Source organism: Aspergillus glaucus, assembly GCF_001890805.1.
Source record: "Aspergillus glaucus CBS 516.65 unplaced genomic scaffold ASPGLscaffold_13, whole genome shotgun sequence".
Classification (NCBI taxonomy): domain Eukaryota; kingdom Fungi; phylum Ascomycota; class Eurotiomycetes; order Eurotiales; family Aspergillaceae; genus Aspergillus; species Aspergillus glaucus.
This window is the reverse complement of record NW_019170465.1, coordinates 589,872-602,258: the sequence shown is the minus strand read 5'-3', so window position 1 is coordinate 602,258 and position 12,387 is coordinate 589,872. Positions and strand designations below refer to the sequence as shown.

General features: G+C 49.9%; 6 protein-coding genes across 6 annotated transcripts; 4 read left to right on the top strand and 2 right to left on the bottom strand.

The window, feature by feature from the left end:
* Nucleotides 1-63: 63 nt before the first annotated feature.
* On the top strand, nucleotides 64-1,847 carry ASPGLDRAFT_36639 (putative protein kinase; the record flags this gene model as incomplete). Its single annotated transcript, XM_022544712.1, has 2 exons — nucleotides 64-1,586; nucleotides 1,646-1,847. The coding sequence occupies 2 exons, from the start codon at nucleotides 64-66 to the stop codon at nucleotides 1,845-1,847; spliced, it is 1,725 nt and encodes a 574-aa protein (XP_022399885.1).
* A 1,348-nt stretch (nucleotides 1,848-3,195) lies between these two features.
* Nucleotides 3,196-4,210, top strand: ASPGLDRAFT_26777 (eukaryotic translation initiation factor 4E; the record flags this gene model as incomplete). The annotated part of the gene is made up of 2 exons (XM_022543603.1): nucleotides 3,196-3,944; nucleotides 3,997-4,210. 2 exons carry the CDS (start codon nucleotides 3,196-3,198, stop codon nucleotides 4,208-4,210), a joined length of 963 nt encoding a protein of 320 aa, XP_022399884.1.
* Nucleotides 4,211-5,144: 934 nt separating this feature from the next.
* Nucleotides 5,145-9,214, top strand: ASPGLDRAFT_466781 (uncharacterized protein). The gene is made up of 4 exons (XM_022546499.1): nucleotides 5,145-5,368; nucleotides 5,430-5,508; nucleotides 5,578-6,695; nucleotides 6,753-9,214. The coding sequence occupies exons 1-4, from the start codon at nucleotides 5,316-5,318 to the stop codon at nucleotides 9,118-9,120; spliced, it is 3,618 nt and encodes a 1,205-aa protein (XP_022399883.1). The 5' UTR covers nucleotides 5,145-5,315; the 3' UTR covers nucleotides 9,121-9,214.
* On the bottom strand, nucleotides 9,202-10,058 carry ASPGLDRAFT_1494211 (gamma-glutamylcyclotransferase family protein; the record flags this gene model as incomplete). The annotated part of the gene is made up of 2 exons (XM_022542033.1): nucleotides 9,202-9,942; nucleotides 10,031-10,058. The coding sequence occupies 2 exons, from the start codon at nucleotides 10,056-10,058 to the stop codon at nucleotides 9,371-9,373; spliced, it is 600 nt and encodes a 199-aa protein (XP_022399882.1). The 3' UTR covers nucleotides 9,202-9,370.
* A 521-nt stretch (nucleotides 10,059-10,579) lies between these two features.
* Nucleotides 10,580-11,456, top strand: ASPGLDRAFT_67431 (signal peptidase complex subunit SPC3; the record flags this gene model as incomplete). The annotated part of the gene is made up of 3 exons (XM_022549138.1): nucleotides 10,580-10,725; nucleotides 10,791-10,864; nucleotides 10,927-11,456. 3 exons carry the CDS (start codon nucleotides 10,580-10,582, stop codon nucleotides 11,454-11,456), a joined length of 750 nt encoding a protein of 249 aa, XP_022399881.1.
* Nucleotides 11,457-11,667: 211 nt separating this feature from the next.
* Nucleotides 11,668-12,113, bottom strand: ASPGLDRAFT_129103 (YqaE/Pmp3 family membrane protein; the record flags this gene model as incomplete). Its single annotated transcript, XM_022540858.1, has 3 exons — nucleotides 11,668-11,836; nucleotides 11,900-11,975; nucleotides 12,065-12,113. 3 exons carry the CDS (start codon nucleotides 12,111-12,113, stop codon nucleotides 11,668-11,670), a joined length of 294 nt encoding a protein of 97 aa, XP_022399880.1.
* Between the last annotated feature and the right edge of the window lie 274 nt (nucleotides 12,114-12,387).

The following is a 12,387-nucleotide window of genomic DNA, read 5'->3' as shown; positions in this document are numbered from 1 at the left end:
AGAGATCATCCACTAGAAGGTGAAGGACCAAAACCCATTTCAGAACAGAATGATGCCCAAAGAATGCCACCACCTGGACCACATCCCACCAATGCACCTACCGGTCCGAGCAAGGGAGGTAAAATCAGCTTTGCTTTCAAAGCAAAACCTACGCCAGCTCCTGTCCCCAAGCCAGTTCCCGATCTCGCCCAGAGAATGCAGCCTCGGGAGCCTCCACCACGGGTTGCTGAACCTCCGCCGCCTCGTAGGATGATGTCTGGACCACCGCCCAGGTTCAAGCCTGATCCACGATTTGATCGTCGTGGAGGGCGTGACCGAGATCGGGACCGTGATCGTGATCGCGACAGGGGTAGACATGACCGACGTGATTTCCGAGAGACCCGCGGAGGATTTCGTGAACCCAGGGGTGGCCGACGAGGAGATGATCGTCGGTTCGATCGTTTTGACAGAAGACGAGGAGACAAACGGCCAGACTTTCGTATTGGGCGCCGCCGGACACGCTCCCCTGATCGAGATCGAGGTTGGGGACCCGAGCCAGAACCAAGATTCGAGCAGGAGCCAGAGCCAGAGCCAGAGCTGGAGCCGGAGCCGGAGCCGGAGCCAAAGAAGCAAGTCAAGATCATGACCCGACCGAAGCCACGCCCTACCTTGCCCGAAGAGTTTACCCAATCCGACTCTGTATATCATCGAAAACCTGGGAATGAATCAGTCATTGGTGCGGGCACCTACGGAAAGGTTTTCAAAGCTATCCACATATATACTCAGCAGGGAGTGGCATTGAAGAAGATTCGGATGGAAGGCGAAAAAGATGGATTCCCCGTCACGGCTGTGCGCGAGATCAAGCTGCTTCAACATCTCCGAAGCCACAATGTGGTCAGCTTGCTTGAAGTCATGGTTGAACGCAACGAGTGCTTTATGGTATTCGAATATCTCGCTCACGATCTCACTGGTCTTATTAACCATCCAACTTTTACGCTCACCGCTGCCCACAAGAAGGATTTGGCCAAGCAAATGTTCGAAGGTCTCAATTACCTCCACCATCGCGGTGTTCTCCATCGTGACATCAAAGCTGCGAACATCCTCATCAGCAACACGGGCTTGTTGAAATACGCAGACTTTGGTCTTGCCCGGTTCTTTTCCAAGAGCCGCCAACTTGATTACACAAACCGTGTGATTACGATCTGGTATCGACCACCCGAACTTTTACTGGGAGAAACCCGCTACGGACCGGCGGTAGACGTCTGGAGTGCGGCCTGTGTGTATGTCGAGATGTTCACGAAGAAGGCCGTTTTCCCTGGTGAGGGAGGTGAAATCAGCCAACTCGACAAGCTCTACAACGCTCTTGGTACGCCGACCCGCGCGGAATGGTCTGATATTGTGGAGATGCCTTGGTTTGAATTGATGCGACCTGCAGAGCGCAAGAAGAGGATTTTTGAGGAACAATATGGCACCGTTCTCAGCCCTGCCGCTCTGGACTTGGTGTCCAATATCTTCCAGTATGATCCAGCGAAACGGCCCACTGCTGAGGAAGTATTGGCACATCCTTACTTTGTGTCTGAGGAACCGAAGCCTCAGCAAGCATTTGAGTATGTTTTCCTTTCCTTGTCTATTTATACTTTAGTCTTCTTACTGACTACTTCCTCAGGCTGGAGAAAATCGAAGGCGACTGGCACGAATTCGAATCCAAGGCCCTACGCAAGGAGAGGGATCGGGAAGCTCGTCGCGCAGCGGAATACCAGAAGGAGAAACGAAAAGCAGTCTCGTCGGTGCCTCAGAGTGAGAGGGACCCGAAGCGTGTCAAGCCGGACTCTGGTGGAGAGTATCCACCAGCACCGGCCGGTGTTTAATCATTTTGTCTTCATTTTTTTTTTTTTTTTTTTTTTCCCCTTTCAATTTTTGACGAGATACCAGGGTGGTTGATATTGCTAGATATGTTTATTTATTTGGAATGGAACGTCAATGTTATAAGAATACATTTATGGTCGCAACATTTAGAAAAGGATCCTGAATGGTATAATCAAAACATACAAGAATCTATCTTCCCCTGTGACGATCAGCAATTGCGACCACATACTGGTTTCATAAATTGAAATTCAAGGGAAATGCCATCAGACTTTGCCTTTAGGACCTCACGCTCAACCAGCAACACAGCACAGAGGCTGAAGTGTAGTCGTAGCGGTTGAGCATCTCGGATTACCAGAGTACGATTGGTTCTTCATAGGCGATACATTGTGTGTTTTGGTGTCGGGAAGGGAGCATGAAACAGTACGCACCCGTTGTTACTTTGATCAAAGGACAGATATCACATAGACAAGTTATATTCATATTAGTCGAATCTAATTGTGTCGTCTCATCAACAGTTATACAGGAGTCAAAAAAGGAATGTCCCGTCTTTCAGGTCATCACCGCATCATGGAAGCCAGAAGCCCTCGTGATGATGGTTTTAGAAGTGGTATTTTATTCTCGACACACACATCGGAATCGCCAGAGCAGTGGAAGCAGTAAAGTGCGCATCCAGCGATGATTTGAGTCGGTGGTCTTGGTTGAAAAGAAGAAGGAAAGGAAAAAGAGAAGTCGAGGAAAATATATAAAAAAGCGTTGTCGGAAGCGGAAAAACTCGGCGAGCGTAGGCGGCGGTGGGGCTGAACGGTGATTGGGTCAAGCTCCGGATCTCCAATTCTTCTCTTCTTCATCTTTTTCGATCCCCTCTCACTTCACTGTCTCTTCCACTACTATTACTTTCACTGTTTCCCCCCCTCTTCCTCATTTACTCATCGCTAGCATCAAGATTTACAAGATCTATTCAGTAATCTCTACTTCCACCGTCACGATCACGAGTTTCTTATTTCATTGCATCGCCCACTTTCTGTGTCGCCATCTTACGATCTCTTAGTTGCATCCGGTCTTTTACTTTTTAACCACTTTTTTTTGAACCTTACTTTTTTATTCGAGTGTTCTATTATTGCGCCTGTCAGTCGTCAGTGGTGTCTCGGTCTCTCACGGTTGTTCCGGTTCTCCCTGATGACCGCTCCTTTTTTGGGCTGTCTCAGAATCTGTCTCGATGGATAACGCCAATCTGTGGACGCGCCGGACCAAGTAAGTCGCACTGCCAGACTTGCACCTCTCCAATGAAATGAGAAAGGGGAAACTAATCATTCCGGTGATTTGTCCAGCTCCGCCAAGTTGTCGCTGTCCATGACGGGCCCCGACGGCAAGGATGGTGGTGCCAACCTTCCCCGCAGTCACACTTCGAAGCGTTTTGGTCCCGATAGCTCCCATGGCCGTTCGAATCCCTTCAACGCAATATCCCCTCTATCCGGTGGCGTCGCATCCCCCTCCACGAATGCCTCGTCCGCGTTTGGCTTAGGTTCCGGCGCTTTCGCCTCGTTCGGTGCTCCCAAGACTCCCGGCGCTTCCTCCGACACCGGCTCCTCGAAGGCTCCCGGCGACAAACGAGACATCAACACCACTGAACAGGCTGTGGCAGAGAGCCAGAGGGCCAGGGGTTTTGGTGCCGGCGCCAAAGGGCATCCCTTGAAGTCGACTTGGGTGATCTGGTATCGCCCCCCTACACCGAAATACTCCGACTACGAAAAATCCACCATCCCCCTCGCATCTATCTCGTCCGTGGAAAGCTTTTGGTCGGTATACGCCCACCTCAAGCGACCCTCTCTTCTCCCTACCGTCTCCGACTACCACATCTTCAAGAAAGGCATTCGTCCAGTATGGGAGGACGATGCAAATAAGAAAGGCGGCAAGTGGATTGTACGGTTGAAGAAGGGTGTGGCTGATCGGTACTGGGAGGATCTCTTATTGGCTATCGTTGGCGACCAGTTTGCAGAGGCAGCCGACGAGGTTTGCGGTGCCGTTCTCAGTGTGCGGAGCGGCGAGGATGTTCTGAGTGTCTGGACCAGGATTGACGGAGGGCGGAACATTAAGATTAGGTATGACTTTTCTTCCTATGTTGCTTCTTTTCCCTCATACTGATCTTCTTAGGGAAACGATCAAACGTTTGCTTGCCTTCCCGGCCGACACCAATATCATATGGAAGAGCCATGACGATAGCATTGCTCAACGCTCAGCGATTGACCAGGCTCGCCAAGAGAAAGCCAACCATCATCACCAGCATCACCACAACAACCACCATCAACACCTTGGAGCCGATCGACGGAGAACGACAGCCAATGACGAATCTACTGGGGATAAATGAAAAGGGACGGCGTCGTGATATGCTTTATCTGAGCCTGGATTAGGGCCCTGTACAGTAAATGGGAAACGCAATAAAAGAAGAAAAAAAAAAAAAAAAAAAAGCCAAAAATGCTATTGGGATGCGTTTAGGACCGGGGTACTGGGCGAATTCTACATCTGATTTCTGACATCTATCACTATCATTAGATTCATGCTTGGTGCTGCAAGACGAGAGGACTTGATGCGTAGTGAAATGCATGCCATTCGACATGTTCAGTCATGTTTCCTATCATACTCCTACTCTCCATTCTCCCCTCTGTATCTGTTTGCCCCCGTCGTACCAAAAAAAAAAAAAAAAAAAAAAAAAAACGCGGAGTAGGCAGAAAACGACCGCCCTCGCAACCAATTGCGATAATCCAATAATCCAAGAAAACCGATCCGCTTCTCCTCCGTCTCCAACTATAAGACAGACAGAATATCCTGGCCATATCCCGGTCATGTAATGATCCCCAGGGTAGACACATGCTGCCGTTTGGAGGATTGTCACATTTGCAACCCGCCCGGTCTCGCGAACAACGCCCCCGATCCTAATCCTCCACGGAGCGCCGACGATTCCCATCTCCTCTACGACCCTCTCATGCTATCTCCGATCAGACTGCACAGACTCAGGCGTCCGGTATGAGGGATGTCGCTTTGTCTATAAGGTTTTACTTTTCTGGTACATCTATGGATTATAGCGAGGATCATTCCCAGCTTGCAGATGTGGGTATTCTTATTCTTTTTTTTTTTTTTTTTTTTTTTTTTTTTTTAATTTTGTTTTTATATATCTTCTTCTTTGCTGGGGCTATGCTCCGTCTGGAACTTTTATATTCTTCTTCCTTTTGGGGTCTACGTGGAAGCTGACATTTATCTGCGCTTATCCTAATAGACCGACCTTAGTTATGCCGCCGACAGACTCCGACGATCTACGCAAAAACCACGAGCTGTACGTTCCTTACTGAGCAAGACCATTCCCCGTCCAGTGGTAGGGATGAGTCGCCTGTAAATATATCCTTGCGTCACGGATTCAGAATCGGGGTTGTGCGGTGCTAATATACTGGGTGCTTAGGACGGGGCAGCAAAGGTTGATGAGACACGAGTTTACTTCGGATGACGAGAAGCGGCTCTTCCCATCCTATGTGTACGTTCTAGCGATAACTTGGTAGCAAATCGGGAGGATTTCGGTTCTAATCTGTCTTCAGAAAAAAGAACGGTGGCGTGCCAATTGTACCGGGGCAGACTGTTGCTGTTGCTGCGACGAAGAAGACGAAACCGGGACAGGTATGTCGCTATTAGGGCATTATATCATCCTTCTTTTCCCTGTTGCTCGGTCTAACAGTTGCGCCATAGCAATTCTCGAACAAACCTGTCGACCGGATATCGCAAAACTCGAAGCAAAGCGGGCCATTTCGTGCGCGGGGAAAGAAGTCGAATACTCCGAAAGAATTGCTTACAGCAATTGACGACGCATCACGAACCGGACACGCTCCAAACTTCGAAGCCTCCGACAGACCTGCTAAACGTCAACGTCGCAATTCCCAACCAGCGCCTAGTAATGTTTATAGCTTCTCGGATAATGACGACGTGATGGAGCAAATCGCACCAATTTCAAGCACACCTCCAGTGCTCGAACTTTCGTCGCATACGTCTCCATCAAGGAAGCATACGGGAAACCGGGCATGGGAGCCTAATGAAGATACGATTCCAGAGTCTGTCCCATCCGATAGTGACCATGATGAGCTTTTTACGGAAAATGCGGCCAAAGAAAGACTTTCTTCTGCGTCGGATATTATCGCATCCCATTCCAAGGGTCTGAATCAAGCTCCCCGGCCGGGAATTTTACAAAGCGTTGAGGTTGAAGGACCGAAAGTTGCTCCGAAACTGAAAGCGATCACAAGTCCCTCCGTCTCGAATAGAAGGCGAAGCACCTCCGGCAGCTCGGATGAGTTACAGGGTGCGGTAACCGTTCCGCCAGTGCCATCTACTTTGCCGCTTCGTAAGGAAGACGTCAGCAGCGCGTTGAGGTCTTCGCCCTCCGATATTCGCTCAACAACTTTCTCGCCCAGTGCTTCGAAAAATAAAAAGGGTCGCAAAAAGAGGAGAAGGGTGTCAAACGAACAGATCCATCAGTTGATTGAACCCTATCGGTCATTCGAAGCGTCTCAAGTTCAATTTGGCACGGTCCAGCTACGCCCATCAAGCGAAAAGGCTGTTGAAGTAAATCTTGACACTAATCGTTTGTGGGTTGTTGGGAATACACCTGATTCGTCATTACAGCAAGAAATCTCCCTACGGCAGATTATGCAAGTCATTTACGGAGAAGACACGAGTTGTAAAATTCGTTTAGGGCTGTCGAAAACGGAAGGGCAGTGTAATCAAATGGATATTGAACTAATAACACCAGAAGTAAAAGACGAGCTATTTCACTTGTTGCAGATTCTTCCTATCAAACTCAAATACAAGCCAAGGTACGCTCTCCCACGCCCTCTGTTTAGACATCTCAACCAATGCTTACATGTGGCTAGTGAATGGATGGATCGCACTTTCAAGAACACCGAAAGGGAATTCATCTGTTTTTCCAATAGGTTGAAGCGTCCTAGCATTGATAGCGTCTCCGAGCCGGTTCCTGAACCAGAGACAGAGACGCCCAAGCGCCCTAAGATCTCTGAGTCGCTCCAAGTCGACGATAGAACTACTGTACCTTCCAATGATACCGATGATCACCCTAGCAAGTCTGCAGATGTTCCTACCAATGAACGTAACGAGTCCGATGATACCGCTCACGCTCATCCTACAAGAGTGAGTACGAGTAACTCGGTTGAAATTCCCGTGATGAAATATTCGCCTCCAGTTCCTCCAAACAATCGGCAGACAAGATCAACAACGCACCGCGCAGACCCAGAACCAGCCACAGTCATATGTGACGACGATGACGGCAATGGAAACGACTCTGCGCCACAGCCACCTGCTAGAACATTCGCGAAATGGGAAAAGCCGCTTTTGTACCCGCGCTTTGGCAAGAAGAAGGCTGAAGTGGATGCCCAGGATCGTGAGCGCCTTCGTTCCGATGAATTCCTGAACGACAACCTCATAGGGTTCTATATGCGCTTCCTGGAAGACCATCTGGAACGGACCAACAAAGACGCTGCGAAACGGGTTTACTTTTTCAATTCTTACTTCTACGCGACACTCACGAATAATCCCAAGAACAGGAGGGTTGTCAACTATGAGAGCGTCCAGAAGTGGACCCGAAGCGTGGATATCTTCAGCTATGACTACATTGTCGTTCCTATTAATGAGTCTGCGCATTGGTATGTTGCTGTTATATGCAACTTGCCCAACCTGCAGAGGATTTTGAAAAAAAGTTCGGAGGCCGACAAGCCACCTTCCAATGATAGTCAAGAACCTGCCTCTCAGCCTGAAGGTGAGGTTCAGGCGGTTCCTGACACGCCAGTTTCTAGTCAAGAAGTTGCGCAAGGACAATGGGGGTTAGAAGAACAAAAAGCGAATCCTGAGCCTGCCAAGGAAGAAACGGCACGGCAATCAATGGCCGCAATGACACTGCATGACAAGACGGAAACCAACGACAGGGGCGCGCAGGAGATTCCTGCTTCTGATGAAGATTGGCCTGAGAAAGCGGAGAACCCGAATACTTCTCCCGTGAAGTTTACCAGCCCCCCCAAAACACGGAGCGGTGCTCAACAAACTTCAGAGGACGCACCTAAACCCACAGCGCCATCCCAGAAGTCAAAAAAGTCGAAGAAGAAGTCGCGCGGACCCCGTAATGCGCGAGATGCCCGGGATCCCCTGGATCCAGTAATCATCACCTTCGACTCGTTAAACTTGGCCCGGTCGCCTACCATCAGAAATCTGCGTCAATATTTGTCCGAAGAAGCCCAGTCCAAGAAGGGAATCGATGTCGATACCACGTTGGTTGGTGGCCTGCGAGCTCGCTCGATCCCGTTACAGTCCAATTATTCGGATTGTGGATTATATCTGTTGGCGTATGTGGAGAAGTTCGTTCAAGATCCGGATGGGTTCGTGTCGAAGTTGCTTCGAGGAGAGATGGATGAGCGCACGGACTGGCCGCCTTTGTCATCTGGTGCTCTACGCCAGCGTTTGCGCAGGTTCCTCGATGACCTTTACGATGAACAAGAGCAGCTTAGTCGTGGGGAGTTGGGCGAGAAACGCGTGATGGCGGATATGCGGCCGATTTCCTTCCTGCTTGGAGAGGGGAAACCAGAGCCTGCGAAGGAAGGAGGGAAACCGGATACGGACGCGCCACAGACCAAACCCTCACCAGCGCCGGAAAAGGCCTCGCCGCCGCCAGAGAAAGCCTCGTCATATCCAGAAAAGGCTTCGTCACAGCCGGAAAAGACGACTGAACCCTTCCCATTATTTCTACCTCCCGCAGAACCTGAGAACCCTCCAGAAGAGGCTCCCGAGACCAAGGCCTCAGCTACAGGTCCGTTCCAACCTCTATCTCTATCGTTCTCCCCGGGAACTCCTACGCGCACCGGGAAACACAAAGGGGCCCATCCGTCAAAAGCCGTGCGATCTATACATACGGAACAAAGAGCTGATGGAGACATAGTCGAGGTTCCCAACAGTCAGGAGCCAGAACCTGGGGTCTTGGATCTCACGTCGCCGCAGAAGAAAACCGGTATCCAGCCTCCGGTAGCCGAACCGGAGAAGAAAGATGACAACGCTGTTACCGTCGATGACGATAATGTCGCCGTGAAAGCGAACCCTCCTGCTCCTTCAAACGATGGAAAGAAAGAGAAAGAGGTTGAGGTGCAAATTAGTGGAACGCCCCCGCCGTCGCTTCCAAAAGAGACGAAGTCTGCTAAAAAGAAACGCAGGAAGCTAGTGGTGGAGTTGGGAGGATTGTAGATAATGTCCTTGTCCTTTTAAACCTTTGTTAATTTGCTTGCTACACAGAAGGCCCGGGTAGTGGCATTGGGTTCTGGCGTTTCAAGAGAGGGTTGAGCATAAGATACCAATTGCATTTTACTTTCAGTTGACTCGTGTTTTTATTTTATATTCTAGTACCCAGATGCAATCATTTATTTTATGTATATCACCCCAATCCCAAATGCAATATAGACAACCCATGAAACCCCAAACTGAACCCCAACCACCATCACCACTCACTCTCATCAGCCCCAACCCACCACGCCATTTTATCCCTCTTAAACGTCTCAAAATCCCACTCCGCATCCTCCAACCTCCCCTCCCCAGCAGCATACACATAAGTCACCGCCCCAACATCCTCCTCCCCCTCATCCGCAAACTCCGCCCCCGCCGCATCGAACACATCCCTCAAATGCCCATCCGGATTTGTCTCCTCATCCCCCTGCTCCTGGCTCAGCGATTCCCGCAACGTCCGCACCTTAACCGGCTCGCGCGTGTACTCAGACCCCTCGAAGATATCAAGGCGGTGGATGTCGCCGTCCGTTAGGCCCGAGACCAGCGTTCCGAGGACAGATGCTTTGCGCGTCGACTCTGTTAACTCTTGTCCTTCTTCTTGTTCTTGTTCCTGCGATTGCGATTCTGTTGCGGGGATGATACCGGGGTAATCGGTCCCGCGCACGCGGTGACGGCGGTAGCCGTGGAGGATGGATGGTTGGAAGGTGAGGAGGTTCTTTTGCCAGGGTTCTGGGTCTGGACGGCCGTGGATTACGCGGTGGAGGATTTGGGGGGCCATTAAGGTTCCTTTTTGGGCTTGTTAGTGGTGTTCGATTGTTGATGGTTGGTGACGTGGGGTTGGTGTATGTTCTGGGTAGAACTGTGTTATGCTTACCGTAGAAAAAGACGACGTGGTCTCCCATTTTGAAGCAATTGAGGAGCTGTGTTTGATTAAAGTATGGAGTAAAAGAGTGTAGTTGACAGGTTGGTTTCTTGAGCTGCTGATGAGGGGTCGAGCCGTCTTTTGATATCCGAATGAAACAAGCAACCTCAACCCAGATAATAGATCACCACCTTCGTTTCGAACACGAAATGAAATGACAAATCTCTCAATTAAACAGCTCTGGAGCTATCTAAAATAATCCCACTACATAAAAGAAGCAAAGAACATCTCACGAGGACATGGATCGCCCTGGCTCATCTCGATGTACAGACCAAGATCGCCGTATCGGGCAATCCTTATCGATAAGAGATAACTCACCAGCCACGCTTCCCCAAAACTGTGGCTTGTGCATATCTGTACACTTTCAATCGTCAGTCCAGTCAGCCTCGCCGGCATTGCCTCGTAACTCAACAGAAGGGGGCCTTTTCAATTTTTCCCCGGCCGTTTCTTTTCCCTTTCTTTTGTTGTATCCCTCTTGTCGATTACATTGAATAGACAAATATGCACTCCTCACTGAACCGCGCGCAAGGCGTCTTCGGCTTCTTCACTACTGTGGCCTTATTCGTCGCTGGAATTGCTGCTCTCAGTGTTCTATTCTTTCCTGCTGATAATGTGACGTCGGAGGTTGAGGTCAAGAATGTTCAGGTGTATGTTTCCCTTTTCTTCCGGGTTTTTCGACATGCGACACAGTATGCTGATGAATGCGATGCAGAATCAAAGGACGTCCGCATTACTACTCGAGCAAGAAGGAAGAGTATGCGCAGATGCGGTTTGATTTGGATGCTGGTACGCCTTCTCCACTTTTTTTCTTAATGGTCTCAGGGAACATTGTCTAATCATGGGCTCAGATCTCACCCCCCTCTTCAACTGGAACACAAAACAACTCTTCGTCTACGTCTACGCCTCCTACTCCTCCTCCGAGAAGCCCTCCTCATCCCTAAACCCGCTCTCTGAGTCCATTATCTGGGATACCATCATCGAAGCCCCCGAATCTCCCTACTCGTTTAACGCGCTGCGCGAGCGATTCTTCCCTTCCTCGTCTACGACTAAGCGCAAGAGCTCGGGTCTGAGCAAGAACAAGAATAAGAAGAAGGATTCTGCGGAGCTGGGTGTGCTGCGGCTGCGCGGGCAGAAGTCCAAGTACCAGATTGGGGATATCACGGGCAAGTTGGCAGAGAGGGAGGGTGTGACGCTTTCTGTGGGGTGGAATGTGCAGCCTTGGGTTGGGGCGTTGTGGTGGAGTCCGCGGTCTGGGTCTGTTCCCCAGACTGGGGGTGCGGCAGGTGTTAGCAAGCCGTTTGATTTCCCGCAGGTGAAGGGGAGTAATAGGGCTAGTACGGCTGCGGCGCAAGGGCAGGCTCAGAAATCGGCGGTTTAGAATTGAGAGATATGCTAGTTGATGAATTAACGGAGTTTTGGGTCTAAGGATATCCACGCTGCTATGCCAATGCCATAAAAATAAGGAAAAGTCGAACAGGACGAGTATGCGAATAAAGAAGAATAACCAAGCGCAACCAAAAGCATCGAACTCATGCCCAACAGTTATCCATGTCTATCACTACCACGCGCTCGCGGTATATAATCCAAAGTCACACCGTGCCGTAGCTCCTGTGCGCTTGACGATGGCGTCCACCATGTTGGATACGGCTCGAATACACACCAGGCGCATCTCTCCGGGGTGCAGCAGCTGGATCCACGTTGCGGCGGCTATAATAGACGTGCTCGAGATGTAAGGCGTGGATGAGACCAGGTAGGTAGCTAGAATTGGTGAATCGGTTATTCCTGTGTCTCCGAAGGGATGCAGGGATAACGGATACTGACCCCAAAATCGTGAGGAGGATATTGACACACAGATCGACGTTGCACCCGGAGATCAAAAGGATACCAAGAGGAGGTACTAGACTGGTTAGCATAGGCGGTTCAACAATGGATTGCAATTATTCGAGGAGTTTTGCAGGGAGATCCCCAGCACGATAGCAAACATACCAAACAGGGTCACAAGAATCACCAAAAACATAGAAAATGTCCCCGCCATGTTGCTTCTAAAGATCGATTCAGGATATAGGAATAATCGGCACCCCCTTTCCACGTATCTTAATTCAAGATCGCTCGCTGACTGCTGCCTTCGGAGAGCGTTTACCACTGGAATCGAGGAATGTACCAAGGAAACTGAAAACAAGGATAGTGGAGAGGAGGATGTAGATGAGGATGACGGGGTTGTCGTCCTTGGAAGCGTTAAGGTTCTTCATTGTGGTGTAACTAACTCGTCCCTTCCCTTTCTTTTCGCTAGTTTGGTAGGAAGTAAGAAT